A 19,754-nucleotide genomic window follows, 5' to 3' on the forward strand; every position below is an offset into this window, starting at 1 on the left:
AATCCACTGACTGTCAACTGGAACACAGCATATTTGTGATTATATTTACCCCTTCCGGTGTGTAACTCATTTAGATTATTAACAGCAGGCAACGTGGAGAGGAGGAAATAAAATGTTGAAATAATTGTAGATGGTGTTGGCTTTGTTTTATTGACACAGCCTCATAAATATTCATGTTAGTTTGTACCTTTTTTTCGTTTCAGCTGTAAACTGAGACAACCAGGAGCATGAGGAGAATTCTCAATATTCTTCAGTCTCTCACTCACATGGATGATGAAAAAAACATTTCCAAGTCATTCATTGTAAACTGTGTATGCATCTGGTCTTCTACAAGTAATCCAATGTTTGTTTGTTTTTAAACCATGTTTGGAGTGCATCCTGAATGAGGTGATGTGCACCCAGCTACTCACAGTGCTATTCAGCAGACAACGGCCCACAATGAAACAGCTCCACTTTTTATTTTGTCCTGTGACAGTTGATTTTAATATACATGTAAAGTGCCAGTCAAAAGTCTGGACACATCTACTCATTCAAGGTTTTTTTTTATTTTTTCTACATTGTTTAATAATAGTGAAGACATCAAAACTATGAAATAACACATATGGAATCATGTAGTAACCAAAAAAGTGTTAAACAAATCAAAATATATTTGAGATTCTTCAAAGTAGCCACCCTTTGTCTTGACAGCTTTGCTCACTCTTGGCATTCACTCAAGCAGCTTCATGAGGTAGTCACCTGGAATGCATTTAAATTAACAGGTGTGCACAGTTAAAAGTTAATCTGTGGAATTGATTTCCTTCTTAATGCCGTTTGAGACAATTAGTTGTGTTGTGACAAGGTAGGGGTGGTATACAGAAGATAGCCCTATTTGGTAAAAGACCAAGTCCATATTATTGGCAAGAAAAGCTCAAATATGCAAAGAGAAACGACCGTCCATCATTACTTTAAGACATGAAGGTCAGTCAATGCAGAACACTTCAAATACTTTGAAAGTTTCTTCCAAGTACAGTCGCGAAAACCATCAAGCGCTATGATGAAACTGGCTCTCATGAGGATCGCCACAGGAAAGAAACACCCAGAGTTACCTCTGCTGCAGAGGATGAGTTATTTAGTGTTAACTGTACCTCAGATTGTAGCCCTAAAAAAAACACTTCACAGAGTTCAAGTAACAGACACATCTCAACATGAACTGCTCAGAGGAGATTGCGTGAAACAGGCTTTCATGGTCAAATTGATGCAAAGAAACCACTACTCAAGGACACCAATAAGAAGAGACTTGCTTGGGCCAAGAAAAATTAGCAATGGAAATTAGACCGATGGAAATCTGTCCTTAGTCCAAATTTGAGATTTTTGGTTCCAACCGCTGTCTTTATGCAACACAGAGTAGGTGAACTCCGCATGTGTGGTTCCCACCATGAAGCAGGTGGTGTGATGGTGATTTGCTGGTGACACAGTCTGTGACTTCTTTAGAATTCAAGACACACTTAACCAGCATGGCTACCACAGCATTCTGCTGTGAAACACCATCCCATCTGGTTTGCACTTAGTGGGACTATCAATTGTTATTTCATAGTTTTGATGTCTTGTAGAAAATAGGAAAAATAAAATCCCTTGAATAAGTAGGGTGTCCAAACTTTTGACTGGTACTACATACACATAACATCTCATTTACATTCTTTAGATATAATAAAAAAAACTAACCCTTTTTCTTGCATTACAGTCATCAGTGGATATTAAAGGAAACAAAACATTTAAAAAATGCTCACATACAGTATGAACAAAAGTTATCACTTCAAGGTTGTCAAGGTAGTCATATCTATAGCCACAAAACACAACATTTCTTCAAAGTATTATTGAGGCCTCCAGAAGCAAAGCATGGTACAACATTACACAGTGTGCATTCAAAATCAAATAGAACACCAGGAAGCTCTGTTTGTATAAGGCAACCAATGTCTGACACTTATAGTAAGTAGTGGAGTACATAGTGTGTATAGTAAGGAGTAACAATTATAGGACCAAAGGAAATTACACGGACACAAATTCAGTTAAACTTTTTTTTAAATTAATTCTGAATGTGTAAAACCAAAAAACTAAATTGTACATACACTTTTGTTTTTATGAGTCAAAACTTAGTGACAGAGCAGCTGAAGCAAGGTATTAGTCAAATTCATTATTGTCTGGTCAAACTGCTGTCCAAAACAGATCAGAGAGAGGAAGAAGAACTGTGGTGCTATAATGTGAAGGAGGATAACTATAGTCTAGCGATACAGATTTGGAAACACTGCTGCACCAGTGACCACAGTGGTAAGAACAGAGGCACAAAAAAAAGGCATGTCTACCTCACAGATACAGTATATTATACACACTTAGAAAAATATAATTTCATAAAAAATATAACTTATTTTGAACCAACTGCATTCAAAAAAAGGGGAAAATCTAGTCAGTCAACTATGGGATAAATTATTTTAAAGATGTCGTGTTCATATGACTTACACCGCAAGGAAGAAACTCCAACACATACTTAAGTCTGTCTTTCACAGAAAAACACTGTCTGTGGGTAAGCAACACTTTCCGTATTGCAATCTCTGCATAACAAAATGCCTTCTGAAGACTGAATGTGTCAGGCTTCTTAGCTCTCCTATAGTGTTGTCAGACACACTGCTCATGAACAAGACTATTTGAAAGCCCACCCGAGGGCAGTCATAAGTTTCAAAAACATAAAATAAAATAATGTCGGTGTTAAACGAACAGTGTGTGGTAATGACATACTTTGGTGTAATTTCAACTGTATTGTTGGTTAAGGGCCTGTAAATAAGCATTTCAGTGTTGTATTCGGCGCATGTGACAAATACAATCTTATTTGTCAGTGTCATGTCTATGTCTGCCCTTAGACCCAATTGGTTAAGAGACAAAAGTTGGCAGATGTTAGTGTGCAGGGACACCTCGGTAGCTAACAGTAGCTCTGTCACTCTGCTTAGACGTAACAAAAAACATACACTAAAAATGCATAGAGAATGGAGTAGAGGGAACAGCGTATAACACTTGACACGTTTGTGTAAAAACGTACATGAAAGGAAAATGTTGTTTAACAGATTCAATTTTTTTGGGTTATCTGAACATAACAAAAGGATGGTAAAATCACCTTCAGGTCAATTTCCACACAATAGATCTGAAGAGGAACACCATAAAAACACATGATTCTTCTAGCTTTGGCATCACAAAGATGATATATTCCTCGACTCCAACATATAGTACCCCCCACTTGGTATACAGCTGGAGTGCAGTAAAAGATAGCCAAAGCTTTCTTTGAGATTTGAGAGGTTTCATTAAAACTTGAGCCATGCTCTAAAAGTATGCCATCTCCATTTCAGATTTGAGGAGCTGAACTACACTTTTTAGTGCAATTTGCAATACACATACAAATAAAAATATAGCTATAAAATAAAGATAATGCACTTGCTGATTTACCAGCTCCATCAGATGGAAGAGGGGATGCTAAGCTATTTAGGCATTAACAAATGTACTGTACAAAGTATAGATTTTAATGACCCAAACGATTAGCATTTTATTTGCCGAATATTACATTCGTAGCTAGCGAGTCTTAGTTTTTCCACCACTGACATTCACCATGATGCATTTTATACAGACTTCTCATGCCATTTTATTTCTCAATCATTTCTTTCAAATCTACTTTGAAATGAAAACCAGCATGATAGTTCCACAAGCAAATGGCATGAGTTCAACATTCACAATTCAATTGCACTTCTTCCATTTCTATCCTCACAAATAATATACTATATTTGTTCTGCAAAACAAACCGCAGAGACAATGTTACAGAACAGTACTGCTTTCCTAAGCATAATTAGTGTTGGTACTTTGCAAACTAGACCAATTTTACCCAACTATTGCTGTCATTCAAACCACTGTCCATGAGTCCAGCAGTTTCCTCTTAACAGATCACAGATTAAACAAACAATGGAAGGAAAACATGGCCTACTTGTCCAACCAAGGATTACGTGAAGGAAGAGAAAAGCGTGGAGCAGCTGTGGACAGTGCTAGGCTCACTGGTACCCCAACCACACCGGCAGCCCACACTGCCCACGGCTCTGACATCACATCTAAAAGAGATGACAGGTGTTGAGAGGGAAGCAGGTTATACCATAACACCTCAGGGTGGGGGGAGAGAGAGGGAATGGAGGAGTGAGGAGAGCCATGGCTGGCATGGTGGGCTGGGCCTGGGGGTGGACTGGAGTGGGTTAGTTGGTTGGCACCTCTCAGGGCGTCTGGGACCCAGACCTCTTGAAGCTGCCCAGCAGGCTCTGAACCCCCTTCTTGACACTGGAGCCCACACGACGTGCCACGGAGTCGGCCGGTGGGCCTGGCAGGCAGGAGCTGGTACTGGGAGGCCTGGCGTCCAGACACTTCTGGTAGCGCAGCTGTCAAAAGTCACACAACATAAGCACCAAATCTGAATATAAAATTAAACTTGGACTCAAAATATTTGGTGCAATAAGGCTGTGCATGTTTAATATTACCGCGTAGTAAAACAGTCCAATCCCTGCAAACTCCTCCCATTTAGATGAACCACTCACCTAATGTTTCTGAAAAAGTTGCCATATCAAATAGAAGTCCATTCACATTTTTAGTTGTGCCCACTGCCGTTTCATTGGCTCCTTGCACATTGGCTCCTTGCACATCTCTCTGTTCATCTGGCTTACCAATATCCTGTTTCAGTGTCAATTTATTTGTCCACTTATCTGTGCTTCCATCCTTGGTACCATAGCTAGTTAGCTAACTTCATTTGCACTGTTTTGGGCATTTTTAAGCGAACTACACAACCAAGCATTAGACTAGCATGAGAAGGAAGCAAAATGACTTCATCTAAATACTCCATGCTGGACTTGTATGACATTTCTGTACATTCTCTTACAGGGATGTCTAGCAAAACATAAAATAGCAGAACACTTCTCCTCTGTGTGCATAGAGCGGTCACGAACTCACTGACATAGGTCGCTTTGCGGGGCAGCACCAGCACCAGATACAATGTTGAAAGTTTGCTAGCGACAGTGTGAGCTCAACACAGACAGGCGGAGTAGAGAGAAGATGTGACTGAAAGACAACCTGAACCAACCTCTGTGCATAGCCAATGTACTTTGTGGTGAAATCAGCACGGAGCCTTCACCGTGCGCTGCCACTTTAAGACAGCTTGAGCAGTAAGGAAGGAAGAAATAAAGACAGCTCTTTCAGCTCTTTTGGGAGGCGCGACAGTTTGATTGTGTGTGCTGTGCTGCAGAAGATTTGTTTGTTTTCAGCGTGTGTAGTTTATAAAGTATTTAACTCTATCATCGGTGTAATCGCTCTAGGTCGTGGTGGTTTTTGTTTGGGACCGCGCCCGTTATGGATCGCATGGATTAGTAGCAACATTGTTGCGAAGCTTTAACATACAAACCAACAAACCATCGGACAGTACACCAGCACGCCCGAAGACCACAGCTAAGATCTCTCGTTCTTTCTCTTCCCTCTATCATCCCAGTGCTTTACCCTGCAACAGACTCTCTATTTTTCAAATGCACTTCCCATTGAAGTTCATTAGAGCTGGACTATTATTGCCCTGCCAGAAGTATTTGGGTGGACATTTTAGTTAAAAGGGAGGATGCCTGTAAGTTGTGTATTGTTATGTGAACTGTATTGAGGTGAGGTGTACTAATGACATGTGACCGAGAAGATTGTGGACATTGAGGCCTTTGTTGTGTCTATGAACACCCCCCACATTCATACCCTCTGCACTCATCCACTGGAAGATAATACAGATTATTGCAAATCCTCTGTTGATGACTGTGTTCTTTCTTGTATTAAGTCGCTGTTAAATTGCTCTGCCATTATTAGTATTATGATTGTATGAGGTATTCTTGTTGGGGTCACCCCTGTGCTGTGATGTGGGTTTTATATGGTGTGTATTCTCTTTTCTCTCCACTGGCTATCTGGTAAACAGGCTACCCTCTAGGCAGTCTCTTCTGCTGAAGTGTGTGGGTCTGGTAGTGGTACTCTCTCTGTGCTACTCTTTTCCTTTCGGCATGGTTAATACCTGCCTGGCGCCCAAACAAAATCTTTCTTTACCCCTCTCTAATAAATACCGCTACAACTTTACAAAGGATATTTATTTTCATAAGGATATTTTCTGCTGGACAATGTGTCCGGCAAAGTTTTTATTTGTCTGCTTGAATGCATTTGTATTGGCCAAAAGCCCTCAATCGTTGGCTGACAAACGTTGCACTCACCATGCAGGCGGCCTGCACAGCCTCACTAAGGCTGGCAGCGTTGGGCTCACACCAGAACATGTGGCAGATGAAGTCCCCGGGGCCCTCGGCCATGATGAAGGCAAAGGTGTGGACGTCCTTCCCCACGCCTATGAAGGACAGGAACCGCACCCGGCACTCAGAAAGAACCTCCTCTGTCTGCAGGGAACACAACAGAACACCTTGGGTCAGACTATTCCCACAGCAATTTAAACAACCTCAGAGCTTCATATTGGAAAGACATTAAAAATATATATATTTTTGAGATTGTGTGTGTGTGCTCACCTCAGCTGTGACTATTGTAAGTGTGGCTGAAGCCACGTTCACAGTAACTGGCGTCCACTCTTCCTTCTCTTTGGAATTGATTGCTGTGTTGAGGGCTACGTTGACTAGGTCCATACCTGGATAGGACATACCACTCAGGTTAGCTGCACATCTGAGTACACTCAATACCTGAGAATTTCAGGAAAAAGGATGGAATTACAGGAATTGTGTTAGTCATACTTCACAGAAAACCAAGTGTTAGGTAATAGCTCAATATCCCTAACAAGAGGATAGCTCATAGCAGTCGAGACGTCACACAATAAGACATCAGTATCACAACCTGTAGAAGAAATTAGTAGAACACATGCAATACTTTGAGACATTCAATAAGTCAATGTATATTGAGTGCATTTCATTAAATGAACCCCAACTTAGTTGAAAGTCAGTATTCATTTAATTACAGTACCAACATACGGGAGAACAAGTGGAAGGTTAAATACAGGCAGTGACCGAGAAACATACACAAGTTTACCTGAAATGTAATTCAATACACACCATCACAACTCTAGGAAAGAGAAGAAAAAGCATTCCTTACCAAAGCGTTCCTTACCTACGGGTTTAGCCACCGGCACGTTACCCAGGTAACGTACCTGGAAGGACTGGACTAGCTCATTCTTTGGTGCAGGGAATTCTGTAGGGAGAGGAGAGAGACAGAAAACCACTGTGACATCCTATTAAAACTATGCAAAGGACCTGAAGTTGCCCATAAATACATTTGGTTTTAGATTATACAGTAAGTATATGGTCATACTAGGCTCTGGCAGTATCCAGATTGTCATACCGACCTTGTACCATACCAGGATATTTGGTAATACCGGCACTGAACACAAGGGACGCCGTTTTCAAACCCCACTGATAGAATTGCTAACCTTCAGATTACAGAGTAACAAGTATATGTAAAATGAGTGCAAAGCAAACATTTTATAGCATCTGACCTAAACTATACAACTAACTCAAAAATGCTACTCACAGTTTGCTTGTACGCACAAAACAAATATTAGGCACCTGATCCAGGAAGAGATTTTCTGCTGTTACCAAGCGAATGCTTGATTTTGGAAGAAGCTAACCACTTAGCTAGACGGCTAACTAGCTACTAAATTAGCAGAACAAATGCACAACTGCAGAGCATTTAACACATTTTAGACAGTTAACTTAATTGTTATTAGATATCTAGCTGGCAACCATTTAGTTGTGAATTCCATACTGCAATTAGATCACATGGCGCATGCTGCACAACAGTGAGTGACTCACAAGGCTCCAGTCTCTCGTTATTCTGTGCTTGTAAACAAACAAGTGACTAGGGACTAACTCACAAACACCCCGGTATACGGTATACCACCAAGCCTACGTCATACATCAAGTGCCAGTGATTTACCCTGGAAAGGAATGTCCACCAGTTTAGAGGGGTCTATGTTGAGTCTGTTCAGAGAGGACTTTGATGATTTCCTCTGGGCCATTATCTACAGAAAATGAATGACAGTAAAGACCCGATACAACATGTCAAAAAATAAAGACACAAACGACCCCTGAACCCCAGTCCCAAAGTTAGGTGAAAAAAGGGAGATTTCATTCAGGTTCAACGTGGAGACCTGAGTATGGTGCAGTGAACCAAAGCAGATGGGCTTACCTTAGAGCAGATGTCATGCATGCTGGTGGCAATGTTCTTAGCAGGTGTATCACACCTGAACACATGGCACTTCAGAACATGAGTCAGTTTGTCTCTCGCCACGTAAGCAAAGTCCCTAAAGTTAACACAAACAAAGAGGGGTCTCTTGAGAGGCCGTTATAAAGGCTGATCATGACAATTGAGGCAGATGAAATGGACAATGCTGAAATCAATACATTTTGATAATATCAGGATTTACTCAAGAGAACTAGCAACCTAATAGCATAAGCTTTCACAAATACAACAATGAACAAATGTACTAACAATTAGGACTGAGAACACTTAGTGTTGTCAAACTATGATTAATAGCTAAGCAAACATTCTCGTCTATAGAAACTGATCAGAAAGTCATGGGTGTGATTGAGAAATCATGGGTGTGATTGAACATTATGGGATAGGGGTGTGGAATCAATATGCTAACTGTGAAAACCACAACTATGATCAATTCTATGTGACATGACGGAAGATGGTGGATACGACAATAACAATACACTACCTCTCCCTGTGTGCCCAAGTGCAGCCGGTTAGAGAGAAAACCCCAAATTAATCAATTCAACAGAAAAAGCAGGGTTCACAAAATAAGGCAACAAAAGCCAGACAAATAAAACCAAAATAAGAAACATTGTCTGTAGCAAACTGGCACACATATTTTTAGTATTCAAATATGAAGAAAATAAAGAAATGTATAGTGAAAATATAAACGCAACAACTTTAAAGATTGCACTGAGTTACAGTTCATATAAGGAAAACAGTCAATTAAAATAAATAAATTAGGCCCTAGTCTATGGCTTTCACATGACTGGGAATACAGATATGCCTCTGATGGTCACAGAAACCTTTTTTTTTTTTTAAGACGGTAGGGGCGTGGATCAGCAAACCTGCCAATATCTGGTGTGACCACCAATTGCCTCATGTAGCACGACATCTTCTCATAGAGTTAATCAGGCTGTTGATTGTGGCCTGTGGAATTGTCCCACTCCTCTTCAATGGCTGCGCGATGTTGCTGGATATTGGCGGGAACTGGAACATATCGTCTTACACGTTGATCCAGAACATACCAAACATGCTCAATGGGTGACATGTCTGGTGCGTATGCAGGCCATGGAAGAACTGGGAAATTTTCAGCTTCCAGGAATTGTGTACAGATCCTTGCGACATGGGGCCGTGCATTATCATGCTGAAACATGAGATGATGGCGGCGGATGAACGGCACGACAATGGGCACCAGGATCTCATCACGGTATCTTTGTGATCTCAAATTGCCATCGTTAAAATGCAATTGTGTTCGTGGTCCATAGCTTATGACTACCCATAACATAACCCCACCACCATGGGGCACTCTGTTCAGAACGTTAACATCAGCAAACCACTCTCCCACACAACGCCATACACATGGTCTGTGGTTGTGAGGCTGGTTGGGCGTACTGCAAAATTCCTGTGCACCTGTGTAATGGCCATGCTGTTTAATGAGCTTGTTGATATGCCACATCTGTCAGGTATTATTTTGGCAAAGGAAAAATGCTCACTAACAGGGATGTAAACAAATTTGTGCACAAAGTTTGAGCGAAATAAGCTTTTTGAGCATATGGAAACTGTTTAGGATGTTTATTTTCAGCTCATGAAACTTGGGACCAACACTTTACATGTTGCGTTTTGGTTTTTGTGAAGTGTAGTTAGAGTAGCAGGGGACTGACCTGCCGTTGTCCCGGCCCACTCCCCACACTCGGATGCTGACGATAGGCTGGGTGTGCAGCAGAGTCTGGCCCAAAGGATCAATCAGGTTCAAGGTCTCATTCTCCAGAACAAGGAGCATGTCTTTTCCCTGTGTGAAAACACATTACAGAACATTCCTCTTAACATTGTTCTACCAACACTATCCAGGTAATATTCCCACACATAAGCCATTCTCTGACCTCTCCCCAGATCCCAGCCGTGTCGTGCAGGTTGTGTTTGTGGTAAGAGAGCTGTCTGATGCAGTTGTTGACAGCCACGCTGCTCTTCCCTGGAGCCATCTCCTCCTCTGATATCTCCACCCAGCCCAGAGACCGCACAGCAAAAACCTTTTGAGAGACACGAGGAGAGGGAAAGAGTGATTAAGAGCATGTTGAGTGTTACAACAGAAAATAATGTGTGTGGGATGGGAGTGGAATGATTGGTTATGTCTATTTGTCTGAGTGAGAGCACATACCTTAGCGTCCAGGTCATTGATGAGTGAGCTCATCTTCTCCTTTCCTTCAGACTGTGAACAGCTGGATGTGAAAGGAATCAGACAATATAAGCATACAATGATAATACATTGTACCTGAAGGGTGGGGTGGGGGGGCTCACCTGAGATTGATAGAGGCATAACGCAATGTGGCTCCTTCAAAATCCTTCAGGGTCTGATCAGCCATTGCATCTTCCTCCTGAAGACATACCAACAACAGTAAGAAGTCACATTTCCACATTTGAGATAGAAAATAATAAGCAGTTGATATCTAAACATTGAAAACCTCTGAAAAAAGGTTTGCAAACTGCATTGATGTTAGGTTTGTTTCAAGTACATTTGGCACTCACCTTCCAGAACTCCTCGTCATTAAACCTGTTGGGGCGGGACTGGGTGAGACTACTCCACCTCAACTGAAGATACAAAAAAGAGACAAGGACCAATTAGCAGTAGGAAACTAAATCCGTTAGCACTAGTAGTGGGTGCTTAAATGGAAATACAATGACTGTGTGACCCTAATTTCCACAGTCAGGCCAAAACCTAAAGGACTGTGTCCACAGACATGGAAGGAAGCTAAAGTAATTCCACTACCTAAAAATAGTAAAGCACCCTTTGCTGGTCTAACAGCCACCCAATCAGTTTGCTGCCTGTTCTTCGAAAACTGATGGAGAAAATTGTTTTTGAACAAATAAAATGCTATTTTTCAAAGAACAAGCATGCAAATAGGAAAGGGCACTCAACTTGTAATGCACTGACTGAGATGATTGATGATTGGCTAAAATAAATGTATAATAAGATACTGTAGTTGGAGCGAGGGCTGTGGCGGTCATTACATTTTATCAGGCGGTTATTGTCATGCAAAAGACTGCCGGTCTCACGGTAACTAACAGTTAATTAAAATAAACACGTTTAGCATCTCCAGGCCTCCAAGCTGTATTCAAGCCACAGATGTGCGCCATTGAATCTAATTTTAAAAAATGAATAAATCAATTTAATATACACCATCAGAATAAATCCATTATTTATTTTAGGCAGGTCAAAATAAACAACGATATGAAGAAAATGTATTTCAGAAGAGCAGAATATGAGTTGGCCTACTGTATGTTACCTGGCTATGTGCCATGCCACTGGCTTGTCCACTTAGCAGAGAAGATATGCTTATAAATCCTGTGCCATAATTTTATATTATATGACTTTATAGTAAGAAGAATAAAACTTAGCTGAATAAAATATAAAAAATATTTTTCCCATTCTGAAGCAAAGTGGCTATTTTGAACTCAAAAGTGATCATTTGAAAACGGTCCTTCATTTGAAGTCGGAAGTTTACATACACTTAGGTTGGAGTCATTAAAACTTATTTTTCAACCACTCCACAAATTTATTTTTAACAAACTATAGATTTGGCAAGTTGGTTAGGACATCTACTTTGTGTATGACACAAGTCATTTTTCCAACAATTGTTTACAGACAGAATATTTCATTGCATCACAATTCCAATGGGTCAGACGTTTACATACACTAAGTTGACCGTGCCTTTAAACAGCTTGGAAAATTTCAGAAAATTATATCATGGCTTTAGAAGCTTCTGATAGGCTAATTGACATCATTTGAGTCATTTGACATCATTTGAGTAAATTGGAGGTGTACCTGTGGATGTATTTCAAGGCCTACCTTCAAACTCAGTGCCTCTACGCTTGACATCATAGGAAAATCAAAAGAAATCAGCCAAGACCTCAGAAAAACAATTGTAGACCTCCACAAGTCTGGTTCATCCTTGGGAGAAATTTCCAAACGCCTGAAGGTACGACATTCGTCTGTACAAACAATAGTACACAAGTATAAACACCATGGGACCATGCAGCCATCATACCGCTCAGGAAGGAGACGCATTCTGTCTCCTAGAGATGAACGTACTTTGGTGCGAAAAGTACAAATCAATCCCAGAACAACAGCAAAGGACCTTGTAAAGATGCTGGAGGAAACGGGTACAAAAGTATCCATATCCACAGTAAAATTAGTCCTATGTCGACATAACCTGAAAGGCCACTCAACAAGGAAGAAGCCACTGCTCCAAAACCGCCATAGAAAAGCCAGACTAGCGTTTGCAACTGCACATGGGGACAAAGATCGTACTTTTTGGAGAAATGTCCTCTGGTCTGATGAAACAAAAATAGAACTGCTTGGCCATAATGACCATTGTTATGTTTGGAGGAAAAAGGGGGAGGCTTGCAAGCCAAAGAACACCAACCAAACCGTGAAGCACGGGGGTGGCAGCATCATGTTGTGGGGGTGCTTTGCTGCAGGTAGGACTGGTGCACTGCACAAAATAGATGGCATCATGAGGAGGAAAATTATGTGGATATATTGAAGCAACATCTCAAGACATCAGTCAGGAAGTTTAAGCTGGGTCACAAATGGTTCTTCCAAATGGACAATGAACCCAAGCATACATCCAAAGTTGGCTACCCGAAACGTTTGACCCAAGTTAAGCAATTTATAGGCAATGTTCCCAAATACTAATTGAGTGTATGTAAACTTCTGACCCACTGGGAATGTGATGAAAGAAATAAAAGCTGAAATAAATCACTACCATTATTCTGACATTTCACATTCTTAAAATAAAGTGATGATCCTAACTAGGATAAATGTCAGGAATTGAGAAAAACCGAGTTTAAATGTATTTGGCTAAAGTGTATGTAAACTTCCGACTTCAACTGTATTTGTTAGATTTATCTGGCAAATTTAGTTGTGAATGGTACAAACCTTAGAAATAAAAACATATGGGCTGCAAGATTTGACTATAGACTATTGATGATTTGAGAAAGTCACAACGAAAAAAGCTTGCGCTCTGTTCCTTGCTTCAGGCTGCACACACCGTTCTCTCAAGTGATCATATTTTCACCCATCAGACTATTCTCAATTTAATCTTGTCTTTACTATTAAGTCAAATCAGTTTAGATTTAGAATGACCCATTATGGGAAGGAACAGGGGCACCTTTCCAGGTGGGTCATTTTTCAATCATGCCGGGTAGGCTCCTCCGGTTATTTCACTCCATGCATCAACCACCGTTTGAGGAGCATGCAGCCTCTCGTTTCATGACAGGTGATATTCCGCCCAATCTCTGTATATATAAAAATATATTTTTAGCTATTATTAGGCTATTCAAAATCAAATTCACTCTAATTGTAGGCTAACTAAACCAAATGAATCTTCGCCTTAGAAAGCACTGTATATTTTGTTGTGTTAAGCTTTGAAACAACATCCACAACAACCATGTTTTCCACTCAGTTTCAACCTGTTGTTAAACTTCTTTTTTCAAATTGATCAATAACTGTGCGGTGAGTTTTAAAAGCATGATACTGTTTTGATAGTAATAGTGTTTGATGTGATTTTCAATTGTATTTACACTGATGTCAAAGTGGTTAGAGGGACAATAGATCCCCGAGTACCAGGCCATTAGCGACCTAATGGTCGTTAGCGCGTTGGGTACTACCAACGCATGTCCAGAGTGCATAAGAGGAGATTACCGTGACTCAACGGTCAGGTGGAATTTTATTGTGGTCATGACTCATGACTGCCGGTGCGGCGGTAATACGGTCACCACAAAAGCCCTATTTGGAGATGTATTGTTAGATTTCAGTGTTATAATTTCTTATTGATAAAAAAAAACTTGTTTCGGCTTTACGTCCCCTGCCATCACATGGTTGGAGAGTTAATTATCCAATAGAGTATTCTTCAATGGAAACTTCTCTAACATTAGATATGTACAGTACCTCTATTTTTACAAATGATTTGCCACTTGTTTTACAAGAACTTAAAATGAGTATATATGCTGATGATTGCACACACTCTGCACAATAAACAGGTGTTAAATACATCTTAAAGCATTGTATTTGGTTCAAAACATTCTCTAAGACCTAAACCTGACCTGGAGATGTGCATAAAGGGTGTGACCATTGAACAAGTTGAGGAAGCTGAACTCCTAGTAGTAACATTGGATGGTCAGTTATCATGATTAAGTCTTAATGACAAAGTTGTTGTGAAGATGGAAAGGGGTATGTCTGTTTTAAAAAGTGTTTGACACAAAAATCAACTGCACTAGTTGTTCAGGCTCTGATCTTGTCCAATCTTGATTACTTTCTGGTAATATAGTCAGATGCAGCAAAGAAAGACCTAGCAAAGCTTTTCATTTATTTATTTTAAATGTAATATCTTATAACTGTACTGTGTCATGTATTTGTATGTAGGCACCAGTAAGAGTAGCTGCTGCACGTGCAGTAGCTAATGTGGATCATAATAAACTAAACTATCTCTGCCCTCTAGCTCTCACCTGTGGCTCCTCACTGGGTGTGATGACAGGGGAGGTACTGGAGGGTCTCTCTGGGGCTTCTCCCTCCTCTAGGGGAGAGGGGGGTTCCCACTGGGTGGTGCCTGTGGGGATGTGCCAGTAGTAGGTACCGGACTCGTCTCTGACCCGCATCCACCCCGCAGGCAGGTCTGTGTCCGTCTCAAACGCACTGCGATCCCAGTAAGATTCTATACAACGAGGAGGAACAAGTGAGATAAATGTAAAGAGAGAACTAGGAAATAAGAGATGACAATAGATGCTCAAACCCGGAAAACTATTTGATTGTGTCACAATCCCTGTTTACGGCAAAAGCAAAGCGCAAGTCTTATACACAACCCTTTCACTCAAAGCCCATCCATTGTTAAGACATTTTGTTGCCCCTCTTACCTGGGTCACCATCCGGCGTGCTGTTGGCTGTGCTGCCCTGAGACAGTGACATACAGCTGGAGTCCTCATCACTGGGTGCTGCATTTCTGCCCTGAAACAGCAAGCAGGTTTCCTTGACTTCTCTACTGTCATCTCTCTGAGACTCACTGCTACTTTGCGCCTCAGACGAGTCTGTGTCCCTCTCTCCACCTGTTGGAAGAAGTAGAGGCTCTTCCTCATCTTCCTCTTTCCCATGAGGGGCCTCTGAGTTTTCGATCAGCAGAGGCTCATTCAGGTCAGAGCACAGGGACCTCAGGGTCTTAGAAGAGGGGTTCTGCTCACTGTCCTCCACCTGCTGGTCCACCACTAAAGAGTTCTGGTTGGGGTTTCCTTCTGGGCTCGCGTTGTGATTCAGATCTTGGTCAGAATTTCTATTCTGGTCCTGCTGCCTCTCTGCCACCTTGCGCAGTTGATTCTGATCCTCCTTGAGCCACTTGGCATTGGTCCCTGTGCTGTGCTGGCCCTGCTCGTTCTCCTGGTTCCGGACCCTCTCCTCCTCTCGCTGCTGACTGCACTCATCCTCGCCCTTGGTGCCATTCAGCAGGTCCAGAGGAGTGGATGTGGCATAATTGTGGCGCTTCTTGGTGGAGGTGGTGCCTTTGGCCTTCTTGCTCAGGTCAGAATCAAGCAGAGCACTATGTGGGGAGCGGAGGTCAAGGGTCAGTGAGGACGGCAGACATGTGTTCTCATTGGCCAGATCGGAGGTCTTCTCCAAAGACATAGCAGAGAGCTGAGAGCCACTTTTTGGGATGTGGGGAAACAAACAGGAAATCACACAGAGGTAGGCCTAAAGGTGTTTGTTTACCACAACATACACAAATGTATGGAGACTGAGTCCATTTATCAGTGTTTAAATGGTCTGCATTAGATAGATCTCATCTCATTACAAAAATATAGCAGGCATATTGTTGCCAACCGTTAGCTAGCTACTGGCAACGATTGTTATGCAGTGATTTGAGCTCCTCCCACCAGGAATCCAAGGCTACAGGCAACACAAACTGTATGCTAGTTAGGTAAGGGCCCACTGCATTTTAGCTAGATGCTACTATGCAATAAAAATGAGGGACAGAGGACAGCACATCTAGCAAGCTCTACAGAAGAAAATACAGTATCTTGGAATGTAGCCAGCTAACGTTAGTTTTCTAGGCTATCACTATTTATATCTAATCACGTGTGGCACACGTCTATCTATCTAGCTTTATAACTAACGTTAGATTGTGTATCATAGTTTATATGCGGTCAAAATGAATCGAGTTGGCAAGCTAGCTACTGTTTGCTAGCTAGTTGAGTCGTAACACCATTATTATCCCATTATAAACACACTCGTGTGTGCCAGCGACGCTCTCTAAATAACTTAATTGACCTGGTAACTTACCCTGAATTGTATTTTCCTCGCTTTAGTTTTCCTCCCACCTTTATTTCAGCGGTAAATATATCTTCTTCGTGTGGCTTTCCGGCAGACTCGACGCTGTGTTGCGTATTGCTGCTTTTCGCAGGTCGGAGTGCGGATTGCACATTTTGGCAAAAAAAAGCGACATGGGAAAAACTGAAATTTCACCCCATTCCACTGCTTTGGCCCTAAACCAGTGGTATGACCGGAAGTGTCATTCTAAAGCATATGTCTGGATTTGATTAGAGCTTTGATCAGCTTGTAAAATCAAGTCTGATACTACTTGAGCCTGATGAGCCTTACAATAAATATATTTATTTTATAATCCCTACATTAAAGGCATTTTATGAGCCCAAGCCCAAAAAAGACCAACGGATTGTGCCATTATCTATTTTTACCAATACATAGCCTATGATAGGCTACCGCACATTACACAAGACAGAAAAACATAAATGCCCATAGATGTAGCTATGCTCTCTTGGGTAAGTAAATTAAACAAGCTCCAGTAAACAAATCTCTTTGAGTGTGGATTGATTAGAGTACCACAGTATGAGTCATAATTCCCATAAAACCTAGTGTGCAAACAGGACATTTTTTAAAATCGTTTTTCCACCATTCATTTTTCGCCATATTGGATTTTAGAAACACTTAAAATAAGGGCTGTGTTTCATGTAGGCTTACCTTGGCATGACGTTTTGATAACCTTGTAAATCTCTTTACAATAAGGTGACTTTTATCAATATATTCATCTGTTTTTACGCCCCCAAAATGAAATGCTATTTAGCTGCTAATGTGGTTATCATAAAGAACAACACAAGCCATGATGATCGGGACGAGACTACGAGACTCCTGAATCGAGGCAAAGGTCAGATTCTCTCTAACCATCTAATGTTAGCTAAATGTAATAATGATGCTGGTGCAGGACATACGGCCTACACAGTTACAATTAGGCTGTAAACTGACGCATGTATACATTTCAAAATATTTTCCTTAAGGTTGTGCAATGTGCGTATTAGCATACCTGTTCTTTCTCGATTGTTGCTTCATTATTTCCTTGCATTCAACAGTTAAAAGTTTTGTTTTACAGATCTTCATTGTAATGACATACTTGAATAATATAGAACTAGAATAAGATGCAGATTACTTCCCTTTCTCTTCATTAAGATTGAATGGTTACGGGTCTGAACAAATAACTGCTATAGCCTACCGCCATCCCGAGTTCACTCTTCTTTCAAACTCCCCAGCCGTGAGTTGTATTGGCTGCTGTATTTATCATTCAGCTATTGTGTTTCATGTAAGACCCAAATGCAGACTGTGTTGAAGTAAATGTTTTTTACAGCAACAGGGGCAGGCAAACGACAGGTCAAGGCAGGCAGGGGTCGATAATACTGAGTATTGGGGCAAAGGTACAGGATGGCAGGCAGGCTCAGGTCAGGCAGAGGTCGGTATTCTGAGTAGGGGCAAAGGTGCAGGCAAGGTCAGGGGCAGGTGGGCTCAGAATCAGGACAGGCAAGGGTCAAAACTAGGAGGGTGAGGAAAATGAGAGACTGGGGAAAAGCAGGAGCTGAGACAAAACACTGGTTGACTTCACAAATGAAACAAACAGAGAACACATGAATAAATACACAGGGGATAATGGGGAAGATGTGCGACACCTGGAGGGGGGTGGAGACAATCACAAGGACAGGTGAAACAGATCAGGGAGTGACATTCAGAAAACAAGAGCTAGCATCCTTCTTCCAACAGTCTATTAGTATAAGACATGCTAAAAAATAAATTCTCCCAGCAAGCTATTGTAGTCCAGCTTTTCCTGGGATTCCAAGAGCAAAGAAATGTTTTTTAAGGAGAAAGGCCAGCAGAGCACATGGTGTGTATTGTGCAAGAGACAAGAGGCTATGAGTTAGAAGTTTATTTATAGCCCATCATTCATTAGCTAAATATTTAATTTATTATCTGAAATTATTAGCTGAAAGAGGTAGGCTAGGATATACAGTGCCTTGCGAAAGTATTCGGCCCCCTTGAACTTTGCGACCTTTTGCCACATTTCAGGCTTCAAACATAAAGATATAAAACTGTATTTTTTTGTGAAGAATAAACAACAAGTGGGACACAATCATGAAGTGGAACGACATTTATTGGATATTTCGAACTTTTTTAACAAATCAAAAACTGAAAAATTGGGCGTGCAAAATTATTCAGCCCCTTTACTTTCAGTGCAGCAAACTCTCTCCAGTAGTTCAGTGAGGATCTCTGAATGATCCAATGTTGACCTAAATGACTAATGATGATAAATACAACCCACCTGTGTGTAATCAAGTCTCCGTATAAATGCACCTGCACTGTGATAGTCTCAGAGGTCCGTTAAAAGCGCAGAGAGCATCATGAAGAACAAGGAAAACACCAGGCAGGTCCGAGATACTGTTGTGAAGAAGTTTAAAGCCGGATTTGGATACAAAAAGATTTCCCAAGCTTTAAACATCCCAAGGAGCACTGTGCAAGCGATAATATTGAAATGGAAGGAGTATCAGACCACTGCAAATCTACCAAGACCTGGCCGTCCCTCTAAACTTTCAGCTCATACAAGGAGAAGACTGATCAGAGATGCAGCCAAGAGGCCCATGATCACTCTGGATGAACTGCAGAGATCTACAGCTGAGGTGGGAGACTCTGTCCATAGGACAACAATCAGTCGTATATTGCACAAATCTGGCCTTTATGGAAGAGTGGCAAGAAGAAAGCCATTTCTTAAAGATATCCATAAAAAGTGTTGTTTAAAGTTTGCCACAAGCCACCTGGGAGACACACCAAACATGTGGAAGAAGGTGCTCTGGTCAGATGAAACCAAAATTGAACTTTTTGGCAACAATGCAAAACGTTATGTTTGGCGTAAAAGCAACACAGCTGAACACACCATCCCCACTGTCAAACATGGTGGTGGCAGCATCATGGTTTGGGCCTGCTTTTCTTCAGCAGGGACAGGGAAGATGGTTAAAATTGATGGGAAGATGGATGGAGCCAAATACAGGACCATTCTGGAAGAAAACCTGATGGAGTCTGCAAAAGACCTGAGACTGGGACGGAGATATGTCTTCCAACA

The 19,754-nt window shown here is 41.3% G+C and overlaps 1 protein-coding gene across 2 annotated transcripts; it reads right to left on the minus strand.

Annotated features, from left to right (window-relative positions):
• Positions 1–1,806: 1,806 nt before the first annotated feature.
• On the minus strand, positions 1,807–16,780 carry LOC139422918 (amyloid beta precursor protein binding family B member 1-like). 2 transcript variants are annotated; one of them, XM_071174388.1, is made up of 14 exons: positions 16,643–16,755; positions 15,229–16,007; positions 14,824–15,029; positions 10,843–10,905; positions 10,615–10,691; positions 10,475–10,535; positions 10,200–10,346; positions 9,981–10,108; positions 8,248–8,362; positions 7,996–8,080; positions 7,171–7,251; positions 6,582–6,697; positions 6,279–6,455; positions 1,807–4,436 (listed from the first exon to the last, which is right to left on the minus strand). In XM_071174388.1, exons 2-14 carry the CDS (start codon positions 15,986–15,988, stop codon positions 4,275–4,277), a joined length of 2,178 nt encoding a protein of 725 aa, XP_071030489.1. In that variant the 5' UTR covers positions 15,989–16,007; positions 16,643–16,755; the 3' UTR covers positions 1,807–4,274. The 2 variants fall into 2 exon arrangements, with proteins under 2 accessions (XP_071030489.1, XP_071030490.1); XM_071174389.1 differs by having other exon boundaries at positions 3,099–4,436; positions 7,156–7,251; positions 16,643–16,780.
• Positions 16,781–19,754: the final 2,974 nt, after the last annotated feature.

The sequence above is a fragment of the Oncorhynchus clarkii genome, chromosome 12 (assembly GCF_045791955.1).
Source record: "Oncorhynchus clarkii lewisi isolate Uvic-CL-2024 chromosome 12, UVic_Ocla_1.0, whole genome shotgun sequence".
Taxonomy (NCBI): domain Eukaryota; kingdom Metazoa; phylum Chordata; class Actinopteri; order Salmoniformes; family Salmonidae; genus Oncorhynchus; species Oncorhynchus clarkii.